Source organism: Centrocercus urophasianus, unplaced genomic scaffold (assembly GCF_019232065.1).
Source record: "Centrocercus urophasianus isolate 14NV4802_14NV808 unplaced genomic scaffold, USGS_Curo_1.0 seq_10, whole genome shotgun sequence".
Taxonomy (NCBI): Eukaryota; Metazoa; Chordata; class Aves; order Galliformes; family Phasianidae; genus Centrocercus; species Centrocercus urophasianus.
In genome coordinates this window covers 41,823,246-41,839,201 of record NW_024884142.1, presented here as the reverse complement: position 1 = coordinate 41,839,201, position 15,956 = coordinate 41,823,246, and the positions used below count along the sequence as shown (strand labels likewise).

The window sequence follows — 15,956 nt, the reverse complement described above, 5'->3', positions numbered from 1 at the left end:
GTACAACAAGCACTGACAAATGTCAGTGGGTGCAGTTGTTTAAACATGTAAGAATTCAGTGACACACCCTTCCTTTATACTCTCTTCCATTATAAGACACTTTTGTCGGATTGCCCATCTGTCACACAGCAACAAAATGTAATGGAATATTGGTTGGAAGGTTCAACCTCTGCTGCCATACCATCAACATCCACCTCTGACACTGTGGGCCAATGTAACAAAATAGGAGGCATTACTTTCAGAGCAGCCCTCGTATATCTATTTCAAAGAATAAATGACAAATTTGATAGTCTTTAATTCACGTTTGTGCTTCTTACTGTGTGAACCTTTTGGCCTGAAAGGTTAGAGATCTCTCTCCCTCAGCTAACGCAGAGCGCAGTGCTATGGCAGTAGCTATAGGATTTAGGTTATTAATGAGAATACTTAAAATGTTGTATTCCTAGAGAAACTTTGTCAGTTTTTATTTGAAATTATTCAACCTCAATAAACAAAGTAGCTAAATCTCTCACATAAGCTTCATTATAGATAGGGTTATATGGGAATTTAAGAGAAAAGCCCTTAAAAATAGAAAAGTAATGAGAATCTAAAGGAGCCTCTAAAAATGTTTTGACATTAGCTGTCATCATATGGTAGCTGATGCCAATAACAGTTTTCAAAAAATTCATTTTTCATTTTTTTTAAGCAACCTTATGTCATCTCTCCAATGTTTGTTAACACTGGCAGTAGGCCAGTGTTTGCTTATAGCTCCAGCATTGCATGAAAAAGACTGACATTTCAAAAAGGGCGTGATTTGACTACAGATTTGAATTTCAAAATTTTTGTGTATGTTTCCATCTAGTAATGTAGGAAGAGATGTTATGTTGTTTTAATTGGAACAGAGGTGATGTTTCTGAAGCAGATATCTTAAGATTTTTCTTTTTAAATCCTGGTAATACACTTTCTCCACCTCCCCTTTCTAACTCTTCACATTGTTTTCTGACTATGTCCTTACTGTCTACCGTAGTTGTGGTCTTAGCAAAGGTTATTCACAGAGGAGAAACTTTTCTGTAGCTATGATGGTTTAAGGACAAAGATTGAACTGTGTAAGAATTCTTCTTCAGACTTAAAAGCAGAAGTTGTTAGCTTTAGCATCGTACTTGTTTTTTCTCCTCCCTCTCCTCCTTCTCCTCCCTCTCCTCCCCCTCCTCCTCTTCTTTTTTTTTTTTTTTTTCTTTTTTTTTTCTTTTTTCTTTTTAATGGGGAGGGGAAACTTGGTAATCTCTAAGTCTCTTGTGAAGAACCAACATGGAAAACTTCACTCTCTTGGAGTTGACAACGAGGAGGCAAGGGGAGGTTTATTACCTTAATTGCTAGATTTTATTTGTTTATTTATTTATTTTTGTAGACTTATTTATCAGTAAACCTCTACGTAGTGCTATGAAATCAGATGTGTATGTTTCTTGGCTTGTACAAGGCTGGCAGTGGTAAGCAAGACTTGTGTAGTCTTGTATGACATCATCAGTGTCATACCAGTAACCGAAGGCACTACATTCTGGAAATAACCAGAAGAAAGAAAGGTAGTCTGAAGCAATTAACCATGTTACCCTATTTAATGCTTTATCTGGTTTTCTTTCTTTCTTTACACTGGCTTTTTAAACTGTGTGTAGAAGCTTGTACATAACAGCCTTTTCCCTAGGTTGTCACTTGGTTCGGTTCCAAATGGCAACCTTTACAAACAGCCACTGGTAAAAAGTTCACAAAGTCCTTTTTGTTCAAGATGTCCTTGCTAAATGGAACACAAACTTTTAGCTAATATAAAAAGTAGGAGGTGATGGCTATAAATAAATAAATAAATAAATGTATTTTTATTTTAATTTTTATAAGATGAAAGAAATTATTTCAGCCAGTTTCCTTTTAACTAGGTCAGATTTCCAGAAATCTGAACTATAATGTGTTTAGAAAACAGGTGTGCTGTAATCCAGAGATTATTAATTGAATGATGATTTTGCTCATGATGCGAGTGAAAGCTGTAACTTTTAGCGAAGGGTATGTCTGAGTCTGCCTTCTCAGATCTAATATTTTCCAGAATGAAAGCAAATATGTTTGGATAGCTTGCACTGAAATGTACTGCAGTAATTTCTAATGACTGTCTTTGTCATTTTAAAATTTGAGAAATGAAGATGGTGATAAATTGTTCTAGTAATAACGAATAGATGAAAGAACTCTTACAGTGGTTGTTTCCAGATCAGCTCTGTCCATTATCTCTATTCCTTGGATTCTTGTCTTGCATTTAGTTTCACGCTCTGCTTCATATTTGTTGTGTGTATCTGTACAGAATGGTGTAGATCATTCATAATTTGATGTATTGGGTATGTTCTGCTTCACCTCTGGATATCTACAGTGTAACACTGTACTGTATTCATGTTTGGGCAGGCCTTGCCATTTTCTGTATTCTTCCATATTCTGCATAAGCACAGAGCCTAAAACAAAAGTAATTTCCATTGGTTTGTATTGTTTACAATTTCTTCTAGATTATCAAGTCACAGCCGCTACAGTCCAAACTTCAGATTATTCTTTATAGATACATGCTTAATAAAATAAATCTTTTTCTTTAATGTCAGTTATTTTATACGTAAGTACACACATGCATGTGTATTTGTGTGTATGTGCATTTCTAATGGGCCTACGTTCACTAGCCATGTTAATTTTCTGCTTTCCGAAAACTTATCTTGGCAAACTTGGAGGCAGTAATAACATGTCCTCTTACTGGACAATATAAAAAAAAAAAAGTGAAATGCTGGTCAGAGATGTACCCACATCGAATTTTGGTAAGCATGCCTCGTTATTGGAGTCTTGACTAACATACTGTGTTGGGCTCTGGATTTGCTAATAATTCTTCAGCCTCTGCTGTTCTCGGGCACGGAAAAGGAATTCTTACAGGCTCAGCTCCCGCGGAGGCGCCGCTGCCCATCCTGCTGCTGTCCGCGGTACTGAACATGGGGCTCGGCAAAGGGCCGCCAGCCTGCTGCTGTCCGTGGTGCTGAGCGCAGGGCAGTCTCGTTATTTTAACTTTACTGCCAGCGACGTTAGGGGCAAGTCATTTCTATCTGCTGTAATGCAAATCAGTAGATTACCCTGTTATCTCCGTAGAGACTCAACTTATAAAACTACAGTTGTCCAAGGCTTCTACATAGTCTATGTCGTGAGCTACTACATTCATTACACTGAATGCTGTGAAAATAAGTACAGTGAATTATTTACCTCAATGTAGGTACCTTGTTTGGCGTTGGCTTCTGCAAAAGAATGATGAAAAGATGGAAAAGTGAAACTGAGAAATAGCACTGATATTATCCCATGTATTCTGTTGATTAGCAAATTTAGTTATGTTAGAAAATATTGAAGTGAAAAGCAGTATTTCATTCATACTATCAAAATTCTAGATGATGCATTCAAGTTTGAGTTCCTGAAGCTATTTTAGAAAATATTCTACAAAAAACTTGATGATTTATTTCAGGACTTATCATCTAAGTCTTCTGAAAGAATTACGTTCCTACCTTATAAGAACTTAGAAGGTCAAAAACAAAGGCGTCTTGTCAAATTTATTAAAAGAAAATTTGCTGTTTCTGAAATTTATATAAAGTCTGTTAGATTCAAAATTCTTCATAGCTATCAAAAGAAATGAGAAAATTGCATCTTGAGATATTATATAATGCTTTAAAAACAGTTATTTTTATGATTAATCAAAAAAGGTGTTTACCTTTTTTGTTTTTTGGAAGCTTTGCACTTAATATTCTGCTATGTGTTTTTGTTTTGCCAACAGCAAACTAACGTTATCATGTTAAGTCAGTTGCTCAGCTCAGAGAACTTGTCTATGCCTTGCTTCAGATTCCAAATACCTACAAACAAATGTAGTACAGACATATTAGCTTAAATATCTCTGAGGCTTTCTGTACCTGAAAATTCTGTTAAATCATGCAAATATTAAAGAAAAAAAATATAAGAAAATGCAGCTCAGTGACTAAAGCATAACTTGGAGTAGTCCTTTGGCTTGTTTTTCTTGCAGTGAGGACTAATCATACAGCAGATGTGTCAACCATATTCTAGTTAGATGATTAGAAGTTAAATGTGTTTCTTTCTCACTGGGAGGCAGATTGCAGAATTTGTACATCTGTCACTAAATCTTTTTTGCTGTTGTTGGTGCTGCAGTATGTTTCTCAAGATTTAACTATCTTAGCAAATTGCCTAGAGCTAATTGTGATTTGTGTTGGTTGTGCCTGACATAACTTGATTGTTAGAGGTTAATATTTCAGAACCGAAAAGGGGCTTTAATTGGATGATGTTGGCAATTATTCTGTGCCTTGCCCAGCCCAAGGACATTGGGTTGTAGTGACAAATATATGTTTAACTACTCTAAAGAAATAGTTGATTCTTACCTGTGTGTAGAATGAACACCTAAATTAATCTTGTTCATTAGAGGATTGTGTAAGATAACTTTTGCAAATCTGTCCTTTTGTCACAGTCTGTCCTTTCTGATCAACTCCTATGTGTTCTTAGCTGTAAAAATAAGCATGCTTAAAGCCATCTGATTAGTTTGACTCTCTAATTCATGTATCTAATTTTTTGCATAACAAATTGTCTTGTATTCCTGTGTTTGCCTTCCTTAAATGGTGGGTTACCTGCTGAGAGTCCCAGGAGAATGTAGCTGATGTTGAAGCAGATGAATTTCCTGGTAGTTACACCTTCATGTAATGTATATCTTCCTTATGCTTCTTTTCTAAAGAAAACTATATTTCTTTCAAACAAAAACTATGTAGTACAGTAGACTGCATAGCTTATTTTTGGCTTAATTTTCTCTATTCTGGAAAAGAGAAGGAGTTGTATTTATTATTTATATTTCACTTGTCAATGTCTTGTATAGATTGTGGGGGTGGGGTATCGATTAGAGAGTTCAGCTTGTTTTATGTCTACGTGGAATACAATGTAGTATTAACAGATGTGAATTTTCTTTCCAGTGCATCTTAAGTAAGGCAGCTTGTATTGCCTTTTTTTAATGTTGAGAAAGGATTGAAAGAATATGTAATTCTTTGCATTGCCTCGGGTTTCTTTAGCTTGTGTTGGTCCTTGTGTTTTCTGATGTGTTTTGTTTGTTACTGGAGTAGAAAGTAAGTTAAGTTCTTAGTAAGTGCAAGGGAATTTGTGATTATTTAATACTTAGGTAACCACTCCATTATTCCTTTCTGCTTCTTTTTGCAGTGTTTATCTTCAAGGATGTTTTCTTTTGTTATTATACGCTACTGTCACCAAAGTTTCATTTTAATTACACTGCATTTAATTTGTTGGAATCTTTTCATAGTGTCCTAGTGTGTTTTGTATCCTTATGCTGTGATCAAAGACTGCCTAAAATATAAGAGGTGTATTAGGAACTTGTTAATTTGCCCACTGGATTTTCAACAAGTGCAAATACTTAAATTTCTGTCAGAAAAAGAAAACACATATGAAATGCACTTAGCTCTGTTGGTGTGTATATTGGGTTTATCTTACAAGGCTGCAGGAGTGGCCTCTTGGTAGAGCCCAGTACATGGGTATATTTTGAAGGCTGGAGAGGAATGCCATGTTCTTGCTCTGTTTGGATTTAGGCACAGTCAGAGTGGTGAAGTTTGACTAGCTTTTTTGGAGAGATGCTGTTGGAGGGAGATGCTACAGCTGCAGACTCTATATGTCGCTTCCCTGTTTGTCGTATTGTGTACTTAATGTGCTGGCCCAGCATTTATGAAGGCTTGCAGTAGACCAGATGGCTAAAGAATAAATGCTCTTTCTTCCATTATTTCAGTGGAGTCCAAGCAATCCTGGCCTGGAGTTCTGGGCTTAAGGAGTCTTGTTACGTTGCCAGCGACACAAAGGACTGAATTGACAAAGCATCTATATTTACTGTATTTTCCCTAGGGAACAAAAACTCTTTGTAGTTATAAGAATTTTATTTATTTAAGAAAAGTAAAAATAGAGGTGATATGGACATGGATATGCATAGGTTTTGGTGGGGAGGGACATACATATTATGATTTTTTTAAAAGGAGGCAGTAGTGTGTGTGTAAGACTTAGCAGTAACTTGGGTTTCCCTGTTGAATGCTTTGTGGAGGATTGTCTCTTGATTACAATTAAAGAAAAATATGTCATTAAAAATGTAACTTCAGTTGTTATATGGAAAAAGCTTCAGAGTTTATCTTGTGGAGTGCAATGTATTGCTAGTAATAATGCATGAGAAGGAATAAAATGTTGCTATCAGCTGTCTACTTCATATATCTGTTAGTAATGCATTTATTAGAATGTATTTGCAATTGTGGAGAACTTTTCTGAACGATTATTTTTTTTGAATCCTACAGGAAAATACTTCAAAGCTACTATATTTTTAATGCATTAAGGAGCAGATATTTATCTAGTAAAGCCAAAGTTAAATACTTACTTACCATTATTTAGTCAACAGAGAGGAAGAAAAGGAGGAAAATGAATGCTTTGCTTATTGTTATGGAGAAAGTGTTCATTCTGGACTGCAGTAGATCATATGAATTAATTTTTTGTAGCAGTACGGTAATTCCTGGAAGGTGTTATTTTAATGTTACTATTTTGTAAACTTCAACTTTTCTATATGTATCCCCCTTTTATCTGTAGGTAATGACTTGTCCTTAGAAAAGTCTTGTTATTGTTTCGTAGTATTTTCTGTGTTGAACAGCTCAATTCTCATTTACCTACTGATAGAGTAGGTCAGGCTTGTTGGTTTGTGTGTTCCAAATCATTAATAAGAACGTTCATGAACAATTTATTGTTGTCATTGTAGTTTTGTTGCAGCTTATTAAAGAGAGGTGCAGTCTTGGGGTGTTTCAAACTGGTGGCTGAAGCATCAACATGCACTGGCAGCTGCGCCAAAGTGTATACTGAGAATAAGGCATGTCAGCTGGATGAGGCTAAATGAAGTGCTCTCTCAGGAGTCCATTTGTTGAGTCTGAAATGAAGGTTTACCAGAGATATAAAATTTGTTTGTGCAAGACATGTTAGTTTGTTGTTTTTCTAAAAGGTATCAGTTCCTATTTTCATGTTAACTTCAAAAGAATAAATCAGTCATTTGTTTTGATATTCTCTGTGCTGCAGAATTTATTTGGCACCTCATATACTATTAAGATGAAGTATTTTTAATTGGGAAAAATATTCATTCTGTCATGACTAAGTTGCTGGCTGGAGCAAATGACCCAAGTGAAGCTGGCCATGTAAGAATATAATATCTGGTTTGGAGCTGAAAATATTTCTTAGCCAAATAGTCAAATGTCTTTCAGCCACAGTTTCAAATAGTGTTGTTTGTATTCCATGTTGGTGCAAGACTTTTTCTGCTTTTCTTTTTTTCTGCTAATGCAGAAAAAGATTTCCTCAGTTGTACTCCACGTGGTAGAGCTAAATAGTTCAGTGCTTGATTCTTGGCATAAAAAGATCATTACTGGTTTTGTTACTAATGCTACTGTAGTTCTGTGGGCTGAATCACATAGCATTTCGTTAGACTCTTATTAGTTATGTTACTGTTTTGTATAAAAGGTATTAAGATCTTTAGCTGACAATCTCATAGTATTTTTTACAGTATGAATAATTTCTTCGCTGAGGTATTTGTAAACATGCACACACTTCTGTATGTTTGTGAGAGTTAGGTTGACTTTTTTATTTTAAATTACAGTGTTGTGCAGTTGATACATCCCATGAGATATATCTAGTTACTCTAGAACTTTCACCCAGTGTTGAATAGTTTTGCTGGCTTCTCAACCAACTTCAGCTACTTAGCTCCCTTGACTCCCCAAGCTGCTGTCTCCCTTTTCAACTAACTGACTAGCTGGAAGGTTATCAAGCTTATGTAGTTGGAAACCTCAGATCTTAGGAGATTTGGATACACAGGTTGTATAATAGATGAACTGTCTAAAAGCAACTTGTATCTGGGCAACTTACAGGTCTGTAAAGCAGAGCAATCAGTGTTGGCATTTTAGATGTGTCTAAAACAGAATAGTTAACAATAGTTAGCAGTTGAAGAGCAGGAATTCAAGATTCGGACTTTAGTGCTGCAGGAAAAGAAATTGGAGCATATATTGTTGTCTTGTATTGTTGTGTGTGTATTTTCTGGCAGAAAACTTCTGTTCAAATATTATGTCTTGTTTTTCATATGTATAATGTGCTTTTTTCACCGCTGGAATTTACAGCAACAACATGGATATAAAGGCAAACTTTTAATCAGCAAAATTATAGGTTGCAAACTGTAGAAAGCCTGTTCCATAAAATGTGTAAGATTGTAGTGACTAAAACAGAATTTATGCAGTCAAATTCATAAGAACATTTGGTGTCTCTCTTGTATCAGTAAAACATGCCAGGTTGTCAAAGTAGCAGAATGCCTAGGGTGCTTTTAATTTTTATTTTTTATTTAGCAGTTAGCCAGAATGTCTTTTCTGAGTATATTATTGTTTCATGTTTGTAGGTAATATATGCTTTGAACACTAAAAATGATGAACATGAAGCTGCTATCCAAGCCCTTAAGGATGCCCATGAAGAAGAAATTCAACAAATTCTTGCAGAGACAAGGGAGAAGATCTTGCAGTATAAAAGTAAAGTTGCAGAAGAAATGGATCTTAAGAGAAAGATCCAGGTTTTGGAGGAGTCACTGGAGGATCATAAAAAAATGAAACATCAGGCCTTGACTGAATTTGAAGCGTATAAGGATAGAGTTGAAGACATGCAGCTCTGTGCAGAAGCCCAGCATGTCCAACGTGTAGTGACCATGTCAAGAGAAGTAGAAGAGATCAGGAAGAAGTTTGAGGAAAGGCTACGAAGTTTCATACAGTTGCAAGTGCAATATGAAAAGGACAAGCGTTCAGCTCTGGAAGACTTGAGAGCTGCACATAGGCTTGAGATTCAAGAACTTCTGAAGACTCAACAGAATCAGAATGCAACCTTGAGTAAAGGGCAAGAAAAGCTAGAAGAACTGCACAGACTGGAACTTGAAGACTTGAATAATAAAGTTGAGGAATTGAGACTGGAAAGAAAAAAACTCATTGAGGACTATGAAGGTAAACTCAGCAAAGCACAGTCCTTCTATGAACACGAACTTGATTCATTGAAAAGATCCCAGCTTTTTACAGCTGAAAGTCTGCATGCTTGCAAAGAAAAAGAGGTGGAGCTAAGGAAAGAGTTTCAAAATCAAGAAAGTATTTTACGGAAGAATCTGGGAAAACTTAAAACTGAATTGCAAATGGTCCAGGATGAAGCTGCCAGTCTTCGGGAAAAATGCCAAAAACTTCAGGTGGCTCTTAGTACAGCAGAAAACAATGTTCAGGTGAGGTCAATCCTATGTTGTTCCAAAAATGAATTTATTTATTTCTTTCGTTTTCCAGTTTAGGCTGCCAGACAGTTACACCGAGATGATTGAAACATGTAAACTGAATTTTCTACTATTCATAATTGTTTTTCAACTCTAGATATTTTATTTATATTATTTAGTTTTATCAGTCTGAATTAATATATATTTGTTTATATTCCAGTAGACTCTAGATATCCCAATCATGGGAAAGTTTTGTTCTCCTTGTACAAGCAAAGTGACTTGCTTTCCACTATGCATGAACAGAAGTTGGTTGTTCCAGTCATATTACCCGAAGTACAGTGTACTGAACAAAGTATTCAAAACCATTGCTACTTAGGGAACAGGAAAAAAAAAAAGGTCTTGCACAAGTATGTTTTCCTTAGTTCTCCATGTAAATTCATCTATACCTCCCAGAACAAAAGGTTCAGAGTGGGAAGGAAGATGCTGATGACCGATAATGTGTAAGTTGTTATGCTGATAAATGGAAACACTTGCTAGAAAAGATGAGAAAAAGTTAAGAAGCAGCCTAATATATTTTACAGAAATTTAATAGCACAGACTATAAATAGGATGAATATTCTGTATTCAGTGCAGTTGTGGTTATAGAGATCTTTGGTGACTATCTGGCCTAAGCATCCAGAGTGTTAAGAAGAGTGGCTTTTTGAGAAGAAAAAAACCAAAAACTTTCTGAATGTTAGCTTTGCTGGCTTTATAACAAAAAGAGCCTTCTGTGATGTTTTTACAGACAGTAACTGAAATGCTGAATATATGTTCAGAGTTATTTTGATTCTGAAGTTGCTGTTCAGTACTAATGTTTCTTGTCCATAAAGAAGGACAAGACATCCCAGACATACAAAGACAGGTCTTTTGGTCAGCAGAGAGATAGGACTATGTATGTTGTCCTTAAAGGAAAAGTTTCTGTGAAATACTACTCGCTTTTTGTAACTGTGCCTAGTTATAAAGATCTCTGTGGAAGAGCTTAAATAAATATCTCGCTTTGGGCAGTTTTAGTAACTCTCATGTTTGCAAGTATCTTAAATATGATAATTATAGCAATTCTGAAAGAATCCAGGACCTCATTGGTTTGAGCTGAGATATACCATCAACTTTTCCCATTTATAAACTAATTCCAGCCAATCCTTTGAATATTTTGCTGTTATCTTGTGTAATGGCTACAGGTAAAAGAAGACCCCCCCCCTATTCCTATATCAGAAGATGAATACAGAATTTTTCCAGTCTCCCAAGGGTATTCCAAAAGTCCATTTCCAATCTGTTTAATTAAGGAGATTGAAAACTGCTGTAAGCATCTAATGTATTCTTCAGTTTGAAGAACTCTGAGATTTGAGAAACCAGGTTTCTCAAATGGATCCTGAAAATTTGTACACTGTGTTTATTTTTCATACATTTCTGAATATTATTGCACTTTGCTTTACACTTCCTTGTCATGCCATATATCTTCTATGATATTTTTGGAAGCTCACATCATGGATATGATGGTAATGTTACTAGATTTCAGTTTGTGTTGAAATAAAATTTGTTTGCTGACAGGTCTTTTCTGTACATTTTCACCTAATGCTCATTTCAATGTTATTCTATATAGTTAGATGTTATACCATGTTTTCTATAGGTTCTTCAAAAACAGCTAGATGACGTGAAGGAGGAAGAGATGTCATTGCTAAGCAAACATAAAGAAGTGGAAAGTGAGCTAGCAGCTGCCAGAGAGCGCTTACAACAGCAGGCCACTGATCTTGTTCTCAAAGCCAGTATGTATGTTAGTAATGTGATCTAAAAAATGATCTTCATCTACGGATTCTAGCATTTCTTTTTTCTTTGAAGCTGTGGAGGTTTAGCGTGCCTAAGGACTGTTTAATGCTCTTCGTAGAATCATAGAACTGTTCAGGTTGGAAAAGACCTTAAAGATCAAGTCCAACTGCAGCCTGACCATACTATCCTAACAACCCTCCACTAAATCACGTTTCTGACAAGTGTGCTTTTGTTAACTGTTTTGATATTGCATAGTTTGCACTTAAGATTTTTTTTCTGTGTGTGTAATTAATTGTATACAAGTACAATGTTTTACTTTGTGTGCTCGGTATATATCTTATAGGCCTTGAATCATCTTGCATTAACTACATGTCATGATTTCATCACGCTATACTTGTATAATATGCTTCTATATTGCATCTGTGTGTTCTCCATGTAATTATCAAAAAACATTATTCCTGTTTCTCTATCCTTTTCATTTGCTTTGTGCTTTCACTGAGGCAGTGGTACTTTGCTTTACCTCTGCTTTCAGAAGATATTTAGTTTGTTGGTTAATAAATTTGTTAGGATTTTCTTTATAGCTGTTTTCTTGACTTCTCTGTGCTTAATACCATATGGAATGACATATAAATTGTATTAACACTTGATTGTACATGTGTGGATTTTAGCTCATTAGTATTGTATCTGTAGCAAACTGTTTGGTTTGGGCATGTGATTGGGCATGGACTTGAACTTCATTAATTGTGCTGTAGGTAGACTAAAAATAAGCTCCTGGCTTATCTTTGGCCTTATTTGACTAGAGCAATCTTAGAAACATCTGATTATTTTCCAGAAGTTATGGGTTATGGTTAGGATAAGATCACCTTCTTTTGAGGGCTAGGATGTTGCCAGACTGGATCAATTGGTCTTGGAGACAGAAAATAATTCACAGCATTAATTTGCAAATACTCTGAAGTTACTATTACAGATGGCTACATATGGCCTAACCCTTGAATGGTATGTGTAAATGTGGCCTGTATCAAGGCTTTATTTTTTTTTCCTTCAAATAATGAGGCAGTTCTATAGATTGGACTAATTGTATTTGCCATCTGGAGAGCTTTATGCTTAGGACATATATACTATGCATGTAAGGGCTTGGAAAAGGATAGATTTTATATTTTGACAATATAGAGGCCATATGGGACCCAAGAAACTATGAGGTCCTTCTGGATGTAAATAGCTAAAAGGAATATGTTTCCTGTTAAGATAATCTTAGTCATAGCTTTCAAATGGGATGCCGATCCTCCAAAAAACAAAAAGGCATCAAAAGCACGCCTCTGACCTGCAAAGATTTAGTTGTTTTTTAGTTGCTTAGCTTTTAGTTTTAGTTGCTATTCCTTGCATGCTGATTAAAATTAAGAGTTTGATAACACGTGTTTGCCACTGGACTTCAGTGTTTTGTTTTCTTTTATGTAGCTTATTGTGGGGTAAAAATGCGTTGTTTTAGGTGAGGTTAGTTCTTTGGGATTGATTGTGCATCTTCTTAGTCCTGCCTACTTCTGTGTTCTTGGAATCAATGTGCAACATTGAAGCAGCAAAATTGAAACTAAAGGAGCCCCAGCACCAAAGACTCTGCAATTGTTGGATGTTTTAACAATAAAAATAAAAAAGAGTAAAATGGAGGGGAAGTAAGCATTGCAGTGAGTGTGGAGATCCACATGAAAATTTCCACTCAAGTTTTTTCTAGAAGTCATTAGGGTATGAATGTGTACTTCATTTACAAGACCAATGACATGAGGTTTTAAAGAGTTTTGTTTTTAGGTCACATTGGAACGCTTCAAGCTACCCAGATGACACAAGAAGTTACAATCAGAGATTTGGAATCAGAAAAGTCTAGATTAAAAGAAAAGCTATCCCAACTGGAAGAAGAAAGAAACTTACTACAAAGCAAAACACAGAGTCTGGATGAGCGACAAAGGCAGCAGATTCTGGCCTTGGAGAAGGTTAGACAACATATTTGCTTCAGCTGTATAAGAGCAGAAGACTTACATTTATAAGGAAAAAATGAATGAATGTTTTAATTTTTAAGTTTGACCTGGTTTGGACCGGTATTAGTTTGTTTCAAGTGTACCTTACATTGCAACATAGAATAACTAATATAGACTGTAAAGTGAGAACAGAGGAAAGTTAGGTTAGATACTGTTCATGTTCTTTCAGACATCTTAAAAACAACATCATTTTACATATTATGATAAGCACAGATACCCAATATCAAAAGTGTCTTGTTAGAGAGAAAGGTGAAGTGGTTAAATAACTTAAAAAAAGATTCTCTAAAGATCTTTTGGTATATGTTTGAAAACAATGAACTGAAATTTTCTGCAGACTTGATACCTGATTGCTCTTTCTTCAGATTAAATAGTACAAAACCCAAATTTTAATACAGACATATTGTTTGCCTGGATATACTTAAACTGCTTCTTTGCTTGCTTACTGAATTAATAAATGTTTAGTGTCTGCTCAATTTTCTGAATGTGAAAGTTAATTTTTGTAGATTTATGTTATCAGTAAAGTTTTATGTATTTCCTCTTAGTTTCCTTCTACATTCCTATTTGAATTGTGGTAGGATTTTGTTATCCTTGAATACAAATGATTTTTTTTTTCCTCCATCTTTTATAGAAAGTAAATGAAGCAAGGGAGACGCAGCGTGAATATTATGAGAAGGAGTTGGTAAAACTGCAAGCAAGGTTAGAAGGAGAGGCTGCACAGTTGAAAGAGGCTCATTCAAAAACTTTAGAAGAATTGGCGTGGAAACACCATACTGCAATCGAGGCTGCACACAGCAACGCTAATAAGGATAAGAAAAAACTGCAGATGGTAGGTTTGTTTTCTTTGAATAATCAAACAAATTCAAAAAATGCAGATGGTATATGAACCCCATAGTGCATCATTTTGTTAAAGGCAAATTTTATCTGCAGATTTGTTGAACCACTCTGAAGAAATTGCTCAGTCTTTTTTAAAGTAACATGTATCTAAGAGAACAACAACAGAAAACTCATGCTCTTCTCTTTATAGAGAAGAATTCTCAACTCAAAACAATTAGCATTGTAATGAAGACTACTGCTTTTTAATTTAACAGGCATCTTTTTCCAGTTCTTGTGGCCCATGAATGGTCGATATTTCACTCAAGATCAGTTTTTCAGCATCTTGAAACTGAAAGGCTTGCTGCGGTTATAGAATTGGCCTTTTGGGATAAGAGAAAAATGTTTTTGCTGTAGTCACTGATGCTTAGGGAAGGTAACTTACTGAGGGACACTGTGACACTCTTGTCTTTTGTAAGTAATTAAATTAGCTTTCAGTATGTAATGGTCTTTCCATATGACTGATGAAAATATTTGCATCTTTCATGTTACTGTAAAACACATTTGCATCAATGATGTTTTTATTAGTTTACTTCATTATGTCTTGGCTACCTTCCAAAACATTTTTTGGAAGAATTAGTTACTAAAACTAATGTAGAGAGTAAAACAGAAGGCATCATAAAATAGTTGTTCTTACAAGTCGTGAAATTAGAGTTGTTACCCATTTTATTCTTTAATGTGAGAATTGTGAAACTTGATTCTAGTCAGGGGAAGTTAACTTATATAGGGATGTCAGGGTCTAGATCTCAATAAATCTTAATCACTGTGCTGTCTACTCTGTGGAACGTATGACCTGAATCACAATTTGGGGATTTTGAGTAATTCAATAGAGAAAAAGATGGTATCAGATGGTGAGAGGTGTTGAGTTTAATCTGTGAAAGAAGCATGATCAAGAAACCTTTGGATAGTGGATGTGGAGATTTCTTTGGTACTGAAAGACTAGGAAAGTCATCTGGTAGTCTTTGGAAAGAATGGGGCATGAAGAGACTTCTAAAGAATGAGAATAGAACCCTGAAGAAATAACTTAAATTTCTTTGCATCATTTTTTTCCATTTATAGAATGGACTGCTGCCATTTCTGTAGCTTATCAGCAGATAAAAAGATGAAAATAGAAATGCTAATAATTTTTCAGTACTGCTCAGCTAAACTGAGAGGTGTCATAAAGAATCTAATTAGTCTGTTATCAGAATAGAGTCTGAATGGCACCAGTGAAATTTTGCAAACAGCAGATCATGATATGAACAGAACAAGTCTAACTTAACAAGCATTATTGGTCATGTGATGAGTTGTCTGGGTCTGGTAAAGAAAGCAGATGTTTGTTATGTTGTATAGCAGTGTATTATACAAAATACAGCCCTCTATTTTGTCACTTTGTCCAGCTTTTACCACAATCAAACAGAATTATTTCAAGCTGTGTGCAAACAGCTTGATATAAATTATTATAGTATATTGTAATAAATAGAGTGCTTGAGTTAATAAACTACTAGGCTTAATATGCTCACCACCAGCTCGAATAATCAGATAAAGAAGGGTTGGCCTCAATTTCTTCTTGGAATGAGCCAGATGACAATATGTTGCTGTTCCTTAGAGTTTTATACCTTTTTATGACAATCTTTTTCCTCTTGAATTTTTGAGCTATGAATCTTCCTTTCTCTAGAATTTTACTGATGCTTCAGTTGTGCTTTTTGTGTCATGCAAGTCTCTGGTCTATGTATTTTCTCATAACTGCTTCTTAGATATTACTGATTTCTTAGAAGTCCGAGCCAAGGCATTCACAGATGCTGTGAATTGATGCTAAACCTTGCATTATAGCTGAATTCCTAGTAGGAAGTTAATAAGGGAGCCAGTAGTGGCATAGATTGTTACATTAGAGTCCTATGTTACCTGGCTCTGGAGCACCTTACTTGGCAACTTTAATTGTCTACAAGGTGGCTTGG

General features: G+C 35.3%; 1 protein-coding gene across 1 annotated transcript in view; it reads left to right on the top strand.

Annotated features, from left to right (window-relative positions):
* Positions 1-15,956, top strand: part of FAM184A (family with sequence similarity 184 member A) — a 58,126-nt gene that overhangs the window by 5,140 nt on the left and 37,030 nt on the right. The window contains exons 2-5 of the mRNA XM_042817844.1: positions 8,480-9,334; positions 10,986-11,121; positions 12,923-13,104; positions 13,778-13,975. Coding sequence (XP_042673778.1) covers positions 8,480-9,334; positions 10,986-11,121; positions 12,923-13,104; positions 13,778-13,975 — 1,371 coding nt within the window. The remainder of the gene's footprint in view (positions 1-8,479; positions 9,335-10,985; positions 11,122-12,922; positions 13,105-13,777; positions 13,976-15,956) is intronic.